Source organism: Python bivittatus, unplaced genomic scaffold (assembly GCF_059951505.1).
Source record: "Python bivittatus isolate LINGU-HERP-01145 unplaced genomic scaffold, Pbiv_v1 ctg000340_np1212, whole genome shotgun sequence".
Lineage (NCBI taxonomy): Eukaryota > Metazoa > Chordata > Lepidosauria > Squamata > Pythonidae > Python > Python bivittatus.
Window position 1 is genome coordinate 17,808,334 of NW_028277056.1, and position 12,893 is coordinate 17,821,226.

Genomic DNA, 12,893 nt, shown 5'->3' on the forward strand with positions numbered 1-12,893 from the left:
AACATTCACCAGGAACGTACACTAATGAGACCCAGAAGCTATTACAATATTAGTTGCTGGGGTTTTGATACACTTCTTGCTATTTATTCTTAATAAAATACCATGAATTATTAAGCACAGTTTGTTTTGCCGGAAACCGTCCCATCATCTATGAATTATTCATTCTTTTCACCATTCAGTCACCCTTCTCCCAATTGGGGCATGAAAGCTCCTGTCCCATACAAAATCTGGAAATCACAAGATACTCTAAAAAAAGAATAACAGATGTTTTTCATTGTTATAGTAATTTTATATTTTAACATGCAGCAATCAGATAAAGCTTAACACATAACAATTTGACCCTTTTTGTTTAGCGTGTAGCCTGTATTAAATGACATTCTGTATTCTCTAATAAAAATGTTTAAAATGCAGTATTATACAATGTAAAATGTCTCAGATTACAAATTAAGAAAATGTATAAAAGGGGGGATTGTGATAAAAACATCCTCAGCAGAAAAAATATATTTTCCTTTGGGAGGGAAACTGCTTGTGCCTATAATGGCAGGTTACCTTTTATTAGTACATAATAATGGATTAGTGCATCCATCCTGGCTCGACCTCTCAACAGCTTTCGATACCATTGACCATGGTATCCTTCTGGACCGACTCAAGGAGTTGGGGGTGGGCAGCGTAGTCTTGCATTGGTTCACCTCCTTCCTCCAGGGCTGGTCCCAGTCAGTGTTGATAGGGGAGGGGAGATCGGGCCCGCAGCCCCTCCTTTATGGGGTGCCGCAGGGTTCGGTACTCTCTCCTCTCCTTTTTAATATCTACATGAAACCACTGGGTGAGATCATCCGTCTCCACGGGGTGAGGTATCATCAATATGCCGATGATACTCAGTTATACATCTGCATCCTGGGGGAAGTGATGCTGTGGCTGCCCTTTCCAGGTACCTGGAGGCTGTGGGGTCTGGATGGGGAATAACAGGCTTCAGCTGAACCCTGGCAAGACGGAGTGGCTGTGGGTTAATGGCCTTTTGGTCCCTAGGAATTTGCCATCTTTGGTTCTGGATGAGGTGGCACTGCCCCAGACAGACCCAGTACGTAACTTGGGGGTCCTCTTGGACTCATGACTCCTGCTCAAAGAGCAGGTGGAAGTCGTGGCCAGGAGGGCCTTTGCGTAACTTCATGTTGTCCGCCAGTTACGTCCTTTCCTGGACCAAAAGGCCCTTCGAACAGTCACTCGTGCCCTGGTCATCTTCCATATAGACTATTGTAATGTGCTGTACATGGGACTACCCTTGAAGAGTATCCGGAAGCTTCAAAGGGTCCAGAATGTGGCCACATGGGCGATTTTAGCTGCATCAAAATCAGCACATATAACACCTTTGCTCTGTGAGCTGCATTGGGTGTCAGTTTGCTTCCGGATCCAATTCAAGGTGTTGGTTATTACCTTTAAAGCCCTACATGGCATGGGTCCAGGGTACCTGAAGGACCGTCTCATCCCCGTCACATCAACCCGTCCCACCAGGTCATGCAGAGAGGGCATGCTACAGACCCCGTCTGCAAGAGAATTTCATCTGATGGGATCAGGAGGCAAGTCTTCTCTGCAGCAGCCCCTGCCCTTTGGAACACTCTTCCCCCAGGAGTGAGGTTGGCCCCCTCCCTTTTGGACTTCAGAAAAAAAACGAAGACCTGGTTTTGTCATCACGCATGGGGTGGGGATGGGAATAGTCAGTGTTGGGGATGGCTGGTTCCCTAGTCTTACCTTTGACCAATATTATCTGGTCCCAGGCTGCAATAATACCACCATCACTTGGATTTTATTGTATTTAATAATTGTATTTTATATTTGTATTATTTATGTTTTTACTGATTTTAAATTGTTTTGTTGTGAACTGCCCAGAGTCCCTCCTTGTGGGGGAGTTGGGCGGTGATATAAATTTGACATATAAATAAATAAATTAGTGCATTTGGACAATTATAAAGAAACACAGTGACCAGGACTCAGAGATCCAGCAGCCAACACATGATAGAGATGACGCTGTCCAAGTTATCCCCTGAAACCTGATTGAGTAATGGATACCAGGTTATAACCCTCCACAGGTGTCCACACCCTCCTTCCCTACTTATCTGGCTGTCTCTTGACCTACCAATGCTGCAGCCATTGCTGATTTCTGCAAAACCCCCTAGTAACCATACAGAGTGACAATCAGAACAGAAACACCTGACCTTGTATTCTGAGCCAGCTCTAGTAGGCCTTAAAAAGAACAGGGTCTCTTGAAAACCCAGCACTATGATTTCTGCACTGAGAATACTGTATGGTCATTGAGTTTTGCAGAGTCACAACCCTTCAGAAAACCAGTGGGGGCTGCCACATTGGTAAGTCAGGCACAGTAGACAGGTGGGAAGGGGATAGGAAGGGCTTAATGCTTCTTTTCTCAGCAATTCAACAGTAGAATTGTATCTGCATGTACATGTAGGTGTATGCAGTAGCAGGGCTAAGCCCAGAGAGTGAAGGATTGGAGGTCTCAATCCTCTTCTTCCAGAAATCTTCTCAATATAATGCAGCCCTCCCCTCCAGCCCTGCCTTCCAGCCTTGGAGTAGCAAAGCAACCTTCATCCCAAATCTGCTTCCTGTAATTTTCACTGCTTGGTTTTAATTTGGTCCTGTGGAACGAGAAAGAACAAACTTCTCCAACTTCTATGTATTGTCGAAGGCTTTCACGGCCAGAATACGATGGCTGGTGTGGGTCTTCCGGGCTGTGTGGCCGTGTTCTGGAAGTTTTGTTTCCTAGCGTTTTGCCAGCATCTGTGACTGGCCTCTTCAGAGAGCAGGAGCACAGACAGGAGCAGTTCTCTCTGTGCCCAGGATGATGTGACCCCCCCTCCCCCCTTCAGATCTCTATAAATACCCACAAAAGGGTCACATCATCCTGGGCACAGAGAGAACTGCTCCTGTCTGTGCTCCTGCTCTCTGAAGATGCCGGTCACAGATGCTGGCGAAACATTAGGAAACCAAACTTCCAGAACACAGCCACGCAGCCAGAAGACCCACACCAGCCTTCTCCAACTTCTGCCTTTCATTTAGGGACCTGAAGATTACCTGATCTGATCATGCTCACTTGTGCATAATGTTAATAAGTGAAGACCCATCTCTGCATGCCCTCCCTTTCCAACAAGGTAACATGGGATTGGGTAGCAACCAGGAATACGGCCTCTGCTCAATAGTGCCCTGTCTCTAAATTGTCTAGAGTCTACTCTCAAGGATTTTTGGTGCCAAAATACTGTTGGCTTCTTATAGGAATCAAGTTGGAGGAGGCTATGCTATAATTTCACCCCTTCATGGATCACTGCCTTGTCATGGCGAAGGGGCTTGCATAACTCAGTGAAGCCATGAGCTATGCCGTGCAGGGCCACCCAAGATGGACAGGTCATGACAGAGAGTTCTGACAAAATGTGGTCCACTGGAGAAGGAAATGGCAACCCACTCCAGTATCCTTGCCAAGAAAACCCCATGGACATTATCAAAAGGCTAAAAGATATGATGCCAGAAGATGAGCCCCTCAGGTCGGAAGGTGTCCAATATGCTACTGGGGAAGAGCGGAGGGCAATTCCAAGTAGCTCCAGAAAGAGTGAGGCGGCTGGGCCAAACCGAAAGGACATTCAGCTGTGGATGTATCTGGAAGTGAAAAGAAGGTCCGATGCTGTAAAGAACAATATTGTATAGGTACCTGGAATGTAAGATCTATGAACCAAGGCAAGCTGGATGTGGTCAAACATGAGATGACAAGATTGAACATTGACATCTTGGGAATCAGCAAATTAAAATCGATGGGAATGGGTGAATTTAATTCAGGTGACCATATATCTACTACTGTGGGCAAGAAACCCTTAGAAGAAATGCAGTTGCACTCATAGTCAGTAAGAGAGTGGGAAAGGCAGTAATGGGGTACAACCTCAAAAACGACAGAATGATCTCAGTGCGTATCCAAGGCAAACCATTCAACATCACAGTAATCCAAGTCTATGCCCCAACCACTGATACCAAAGAAGCCGATGTTGACCGGTTCTAGGAAGATCTACAACACCTTCTAGAACTAGCACCAAAAAAAGATGTCCTTTTCATCATAGGGGATTGGAATGCTAAAGTAGGAAGTCAAGGAGTAATCGGAATAACAGGCAAGTTTGGCCTTGGAGTACAAAATGAAGCAGGGCCAAGGCTAATAGAGTTATGTCAGGAGAACAAGCTAGTCATAGCAAACACTCTTTTCCAACATCACAAGAGACTACTTTACACATGGACATCACCAGATGATCGATACCAGAACCAGATTGATTATATACTTTGCAGCCAAAGATGGAGAAGCTCTATACAGACAGCAAAAACAAGACCAGGAGCTGACTGTGGCTCAGATCATGAGCTTCTTACTGCAAAATTTAGGCTTAAATTGAAGAACGTAGGGAAAACCACTAGACCACTCAGGTATGACTTAGATCATATTCCTTGTGAGTACACAGTGAAGGTGATGAATAGATTTAGGGGATTAGATTTGGTAGACAGAGTGCCTGAAGAACTATGGACGGAAGTTCGTAACATTGTACAGGAGGCAGCAACTAAAACCATCCCAAAGAAAAAGAAATGCAAGAAAGCAAAATGGCTGTCTGATGAGGCTTTACAAATAGCTGTGGAAAGAAGGAATGTGAAAAGCAAGGGTGAAAGGGAAAGAGAGAAGCAACTGAAGATTTCCAGAGAATAGCAAGAAGAGATAAGAAGGCCTTCTCAAATGAACAATGCAAAGAAATCAATAGAATGGGGAAGACTAGAGATCTCTTCAAGAAAATTGGAGATATTAAAGGAACGTTTAGTGCAAAGATGAGCATAATAAAGGACAAAAGAGGCAGGGACCTAACAGAACCAGAAGAGATTAAGAAAAGGTGGCAAGAATACACAGAAGAACTATACGAGAAAGATCTTAATGTCCCTGATGTCTATGCTGGTGTGATCACTGACCTTGAGCCAGATATCCTAGAAAGCGAAGTCAAGTGGGCCTTAGGAAGCATTACTAACAACAAAGCTAGCAGAGATGACAGTATTCCAGCTGAGTTATTTAAAATACTAAAAGATGATGCTGTTAAAGTGCTGCACTCAATATGCCAGCAAGTTTGGAAAACTCAACAGTGGCCACGGGATTGGAAAAGGTCAGTTTACATTCCAATTCCAAAGAAGGGCAATGCCAGAGAATGCTCACACTACCGCACAGTTGTGCTCATTTCACATCCTAGTAAGGTTACGCTCAAAATCCTACAAGCTAGGCTTCAGCAGTATGTGAACCAAGAACTACCAGATGCACAAGCTGGGTTTCGAAGAGGCAGAGGAACTAGAGATCAAATTGCCAACATTCGCTGGATCATGGAGAAAGCACAAGAGTTCCAGAAAAACATCTGCTTCGTTGACTATGCAAAAGCCTTCGATTGTGTGGATCACAACAAACTGTGGCAAATTCTTAAAGAGATGGGGGTACCAGACCACCTTACCTGTCTCCTGAGAAATCTGTATGCAGGCCAAGAAGCAACAGTTAGAACCAGTCACGGAACAACCGATTGGTTCAAAATAGGGAAAGGAGTACGACAAGGCTGTATACTGTCACCCTGCTTATTTAACTTATATGCAGAGTACATCATGAGAAATGCCAGGCTGGAAGAATCACAAGCTGGAATTAAGATTGCAGGGAGAAACATCACAGCCTCAGATATGCAGATGATACCACCCTAATGGCAGAAAGTGAAGAACTAAAGAGCCTCTTGATGAGGGTAAAAGAGGAGAATGAAAAAGCTGGCTTGAAACTCAACATTAAAAAAACTAAGATCATGGCATCTGGATCCATCAATTCCTGGCAAATAGAAGGGGTAGAAATGGAAGCAGTAACAGACTTCGTTTCTTTGGGCTCCAAGATCACCACAGACGGAGACTGCAGCCATGAAATTAAAAGAAGCTTGCTCCTTGGGAGGAAAGCTATGGCAAACGTAGACAGCATATTAAAAAGCAGAGACATCACCTTGCCAACAAAGATCCGCATAATCAAAGCTATGGTTTTTCCAGTAGTAATGTGTGGCTGTGAGAGCTGGACCATAAAGAAGGCTAAGCGCCGAAGAACTGGTGCCTTTGAACTGTGGTGCTGGAGGAGACTCTTAAGAGTCCCCTGGACTGCTAGGAGGTCAAACCAGTCAATCTTAAAGGAAATCAACCCTGACTGCTCATTGAAAAGATTGATAATGAGGCTCAAGCTCAGATACTTTGGTCACCTAATGTGAAGAGAGGACTCTTTGGAAGAGACCCTGATGCTGGGAAAGATGGAAAGCAAAAGGAGAAGGGGACAGCAGAGGATGAGATGGTTAGATAGCATCACTGAAGCAATGAGCGTGAAACTGAGCAAACTCAGGAAGGCAGTGAAGGACAAGAAGGCCTGGCGCAATATGGTTCATGGGGTCATGAAGAGTCGGACATGACTTAACAACTGAATAACAACAACAATGCTATAATTTCAGAAGGAAAATCAAAATTAATGCTATACAAGCTGATTTATTCTAATGGGATAAAATATATATTGGAATCTCATTAAATAATTGAGTTAACTCATACCAGTCCAGGGTTTTCTTCTACTCCAAAATAAGTTTATTTTTTCCCAGCAAGGAGATGCTAAAGGGATTCACTTGTTGTTCAGCAGAAATACAAATGGAAGATTCCCTCAGTTCAAAACAGATGTTGGTTGCAGAGAGTGGTGAGCTGATGAAGTGGTGGATAAGAACTTTAAGGAATGGTAAGGTAAAAAGGTTTGTGGTTTTCAAGTGCTCTAACAGCCTGCTGGTGCCAGGCAACCACATCTTATAACAGAGGGATTCCCCAAATGTTTAATCCTTGGGGAGAACTCAGGGATCTTCCTGGATCAGACTGTACTCCAGTTAGGCTAAGGGCCAGGGGATTTTAGGATATAAGTAGCAGTGAAGTGAGTGGTTACAACCATCAACATAAATAGGATAATTGATGGTAGGCATTAGAAGATAGATTCAAAGGGCTGGACTGACATGCAGAATAAATAAGGCCTACAAGGCAGAAAACAAGTCATAATATATGTAATGTCTTTAGGGATATGCAGTATCATGCAAGGTATTTTTTTTTCCAAGAACAACTTGATCTCCAAATTTGCTGTAACCCATAAAGCTCAAGTAGTCCTCTTCCTCACCATTTTTCTGGTTTTTGATTCATACAGCATGAAGAAACCTAACTTACATAATGCCTGCCCTGCATTGCAGAGCTGAAAAAGTTTGTAACTGAAAGCTGAAAGATCTTGGAACTCAGAGGCAGCCAGCTTAGTAGGATGGAAACCATCAAGATATTAAGTTACTAGCACAAACATGCATGCTCTCCCCCAATCATTCTGAAAATCTGTTTGCACAGCCAAATTCTGTTTTCTTGCCTTTTTGCAAGAAACATGTGAAAATTATTCACTTAGCACGGTTTAAAAAACAAATCCCCCCCCTCAAAAAAGTGAAAAAAGGAAATTTCTAACTCTGACCATTTACATCATCACCCCATCTTTGAAATTCTTGCCTCTCCAGATGTGAAGCATTCCCTAAACCAAGAATCCTAGGAGGTCCTTGACAATTACAACAACCTGGAAATGAACTGTTCAGGAATTAGGTCCATAGAAAGAACTTCCATATCACCAAGATCACTTCAACTATGGTATGCTCTTGCAGAAGCTGTTCATTCATTCAGCTTTGAATCATCAAGTGACAACTCTAACCATCTCTTTCCAGCTAAGGCATGCCATATATACTTAGAAGTGATCCCCTTAGTGACTTATTTCTGAGCAGAGATTAGTAGGATGAGTAAATGAGGCTCAGGAAGACAAAATAAGCCTGTGTGAAGATCTTTGCAGCCCGAAAGTCCTGAAGATAAACAATTTTTGAAGCTGTGGGGAAAGAGACGACTGGCTTGTATGCCTGTCCTGTGCTGAATGGCTCTGAAAAACATACTAAAGTTAAGCTTCAGGCAAAGAAGATGACCCATCACAGCTGCTAAAGTGAGGAATGATTTACTGAGCCTTCGAGGGAGACATTCTAGAGATTAATTGTCAAAGTTCATCTCTTGTTCACTGTCCTTTCATGATAAAACCAAGTCAGGCCTTACAAAGTTCTTCCAATTTTTCCTTATTGGGAGGTGGGATTTTGTTACCTTTAAGGATTATCAAGCAATGCTGTATAGAGAAAGTCACCATTTCATGTCCATATGCTTGGTCACTAGAATACTGAATTTGCAGTAATTCTAAGGCACAACAGGCAACTTGAGAACTCAGACCAGCTGGCATGCCCAATTTTTGTGGCCACCATACCTCCTCCAATCACAGCAGTTAAAACTGAATGGGAAATTTTCAGATGGGAAATACTCAAAAACTATGAGTTACTTAAAAGTACAAGGCCTAAACTAGGCTTGGCATTGTTTTATAAGAAATGATGCAGCCTTCCCCAGATATATTAAGTATGGTCTCATCTTCAGGTAGTAGCATCTAGCTGACCTTAGAAGCTAAGCAGCAAAGCTCTTGGTTATAACTTAGATGGGGGACCATCTTGGAACTTCAAGAATTATGGGGACTAGTAAAATGATAGACTCCAATGATCTCGTTTGGCCAATGTCGCTTTTTCCCCCCCCCCCCAGTAGGAAGTAAAAGAAAAAGTCCCAGAAAAAGGCATTCCATATTGTTGCCAAGAAAATTACATGGACAGTTGCGATCACCTCCAGGGAATCTATTATTTTACTTCTCACCAAAAATTGCCCACTCCTGTTCTGAATGGAACTTTTAAAAGATAAAATATAGCTAAGTAAGTATGTATCTCTTGAAAGGCTCTGTGTATTTTCTCCTTTAGACAGCAAAAAACAAAAATTAAGTTAGAGGAAAAATAGCATTTCTGCTTCTCACTTGGTTTTTTGTTTAAGCCTAAGGTCTCCTGTGACTCTTTTTGTTAATAAACAAGTGACATACAACTGTCTGTCACATGGGATTTCCCATGCCTTCTGAGATGTGTGTCAAGCAGATGAGTCACATTTTCTGCTTGCCTTTAAACGTGGTCTTTGAATCAATGAGAAGCATCTTTCAAGCACACTTGAGGGGAGGAGAGAAATATGGGGCCAACAGCTGTTGAAGCTCTAAAGCATTGCTTTAATACATATGGTTCCCAGGGGGAAGTATTTTTAAGCTGGAGGGGGGAGTGACCTGAGAATATCAGATGATGACACACATACTTAAGCAAGATACCAGGAGAGGCATGGTATGTAAAAATGGGATGCCTCTGTATTCAATGGCAGGAAAACCACAACTTAAAGAAATATAGATTATTAACTGTTCTCTGGATGGTGCTTCAATTGGTCAAATGCTAGCCATGGAGTGGAACAGAAATGTGTAAATTAGTGAAACTATTGGTGCTTCTTCTGACTGAAGATACTAAGTGTCGAGGCTATGTATAATCTCTCTCTTAACGTAAGTCAACTTCTTTAACCAGCTTCTTAGGTTACCTTGATGGAATGGAAGATATGGCATGCTTTAATGCTTGGCAGTTTGAATAAGATATGTCTGAGAGGGTGCAAGAAAGTCTAACGCAATGGGTCCTCAAACAGCATGGAAGTGGAGTTAGTGACCTGCAGTTGGACAGCCCCAAGAACATATGCAGCTCTGAAAGCTTTGGATGAAACTCCTTGACCCCCACCACCACCACCACCACAAGACTTAAAAACTAGAGTATCTAATGTGACAAAAGCAGGAAAATGGTGAAGTATGTGAGAATTAATAGTATTCACCATATTTATTTTACATTTCAGTTAGATTACATTTAGGGTCATAGAAGTTGAATTCCAGCACAGGGGATATGAGCAGACTGTTACTAGTCTGGAAATAAGTCTACAGGTAGTTTAATCTTATGCCCATTTATCTATGGATAAAGTCCCAATGAATGTAATGAGATTTACTTTTGGAGTAAAGTCCCAAAGGGAAAAACTGTGTAGATATGTATAGAATTGCTCTAGTATATTTCTGTGCATAATTAAGAAACTATATTGTATATTAAATGGATTTAACACACCATATTAAACCATATCCTTTCCTACCTTTCTTCTGCCTTTGTAAGATCCTTTCTCCAGGTCCTATCCTGGAACTCCACATAGGCAAGGTATTTATGTTTATGTATTTAGGTTTTGGGGGGAATCACTGGTAGGGAATATGCATGATGAAAGGCCCTGGATTCATGGTACCTCCAGGCATTCAGTCCAGGTAGTAGACAATGGAAAGACCTCTGTGTGTGTGTGTTACTTTCTAAAGCTGCTGACAATTACAGTAGATAGTACCTGCCTAGTTGATTAAATTGTGTGACCTCATGTAAGGCAACTTTCTTTCTTTCAGTAGGCAGGGCAGTAGCAGAGTACCTGCTTTGTGTCCAGAAGACCCCAAGTTCAATCCCTGGCATCTCTAAATACCATGGGGCAGGTAACAGTTGATGAGAATGGCCTCTCTCTAGCTGAATTTCTGGAGCACTATAATAATTCACCATATGGACCAGAAGCACAAAGGGTACATTAAATAACTTCCTATTTCCAGTATAATATTGGCAGTATAATATTGTCCAATTGGCATTGCTAGACTTTCCTTATCCTGGCTGAGATATACATTTCCTGAGTTCTACAGAGGGACAACTCCAAAAACAATTTAAAATCAAATTCCTCAATTGCTATGAGGTACTTCGGAATATCTTATGCTTGTTTCAGATTCCGGGAGTTGCAGTCCCAATACATTTGGAAGACACTGGGTTGGGAAAGTCTGCACTAAGCTTTTATTACTACTTCATTTTATGTGATGCAAATCAGGGTTGACCAAGTTAATTGGCTTAGGGCTGCAGGGAAATTTGTGTGACATGTCAAAGTCTATACTCCAAAAGTGAGCTAGACCAGGACTGCAATTTTTGAGATTTTTTCAGAATTATTAAGGGATAAATTGTATTGTAAACCTTAAACCTTCTAATCCTACAAAACATTTATTTGGCTTTGGGGAGCTCTGAGGGCTAAAATAATAATATATGAGTATTATTTCAAATATAGTAGAAAATATATGTAGCTCAAGATTGAACAGCTGGGTTTATGATATTCCCTGAGCTTGGTTGTTTTCCTGCAAGCATTTTATTATAAGGCTAAATGACATCATCAGTGCATGGAAGAGTGGAGTTTGCTGTTTATATATAGAAGCTTGCCCTGCCAATCTTAATGGGGGGGGGTGTGTTCTTCCTTGATAGTTCCTTGACTAGGGGAGGGACAGTTCCAAATAAGGAAGAAACATCAAGGAAGAAACCACACCCAAACCAAGTCTATAATATAATAAATGGCAGGACCAGCTCCTCTATATATACATACATACATACATACATACATACATACATAAAACCAATCAACAAATTCACTCTCCCATGCACTGGTGACTATTATTTCTCATAAGTGTGACAGTTGCCTCATACATAAGATTCATGTTTCAACCTGCTGGCCTACCAAAACTCTGTGTCTAGATCCCTTCCTGATCTAGCTGTTCTGGTGAAATTGGCGTTTTGGCCAATTCCTGCTTTTATATACTACTGAATTAGAATTCATACAACAATATATAAAGATCTGAGTTTAGTGTTCTTGCAATACAATAACATCCTGTTATCCTGTAAGAAAAGGCTTGCTTACAAACGTAACATAAAGAAGACAATTGAAAAGAACAGGAAGTGCATCAAACATTATTTATTCAGATGATAACAACGGTAGATCAGCACATTTCCACTAATTGGTTACATAAAACTGAAACAATGAAGACTTTATGAGTGTCTAAGCCACAATAAGCTGATGTGTTAATGAATTTTCATGTTTGTAGCTACTACCATGATTCTATATGAGATATATCCATCATTTACAAAAAAAATCAGGGAAAAGAGAGTTTATGCCATGCTTTGAAGAGAAATTAATTTACACCTTCTTAGATCATTTGAATTATTAGATAAATATAAATGAGGTATTTTAATTTTTTTAAAAAATGCATTACATTTTTTCTATATCAAAACTTGGAGCACATAGAGAAGCACTTCTGAGGAATAGCATTCTCATCCTTCACCAGAGACAGATCTTTCCATGTTTCCAGGACTATGAGATAGTCTTTCAGTCTTGATAAGACTTCACCAGAATCCACATAAGGAGTACTGTTATCAGTACTATCATAAAGTTGAGGAAGAGCTCTTGCGTGGATCTATCCATGGCCAGGAAGAATCAAAGAAAGAGCAGAAACTCCGTCTGTGGGATGAGGGGAAAATGGAAGCTCCTGTTTCACTTTGTCCTTGTGACCAACCTTGTCCTCACCTAAAGAACAAGAAAGATCCCAACAAAACTAGATGTATGAGGATCACAAGCATTCTCCAGTCCTATTTATACCACAACTAGCATAAGTAAATGTTATTTCTATTGCTAACCTTTATGCAAGCAAGAGATATAAAAAAGGCAGAAGCTATCTCTAACAGCTTATCACCTTCTTCAGTTTCTACTGTGCAACAAGCCTTCTTGTCGACATCACTCAACTTCTCCACAGACATAACCTTCATGAGAACGCCATTTAGATTTGCGATTATGTTTGTTTTTTATGGTTTTTGAAACATATCACATCTTGGGGAAAAGTTAATAGTGGCCATATTCTTGTCAGCTTTGAAACAAAAGGTAAATATAGGTTTCTTCCATATAGTTTGGGTCCCACCTTCAGCTGTTTCAGAAGTATGAGTGTATCATGGTTAATGCATTGCTCATCCAAATACTAGAACTTTTTTTTTTTAGTGCCTTCAAGTCATTGTTGA

At 41.4% G+C, this 12,893-nt stretch overlaps 1 protein-coding gene across 1 annotated transcript; it reads right to left on the reverse strand.

The window, feature by feature from the left end:
- Positions 1-12,210: 12,210 nt before the first annotated feature.
- Positions 12,211-12,306, reverse strand: SLN (sarcolipin). Its single transcript, XM_025176697.1, has one exon. It carries the CDS (start codon positions 12,304-12,306, stop codon positions 12,211-12,213), a length of 96 nt encoding a protein of 31 aa, XP_025032465.1.
- Positions 12,307-12,893: the final 587 nt, after the last annotated feature.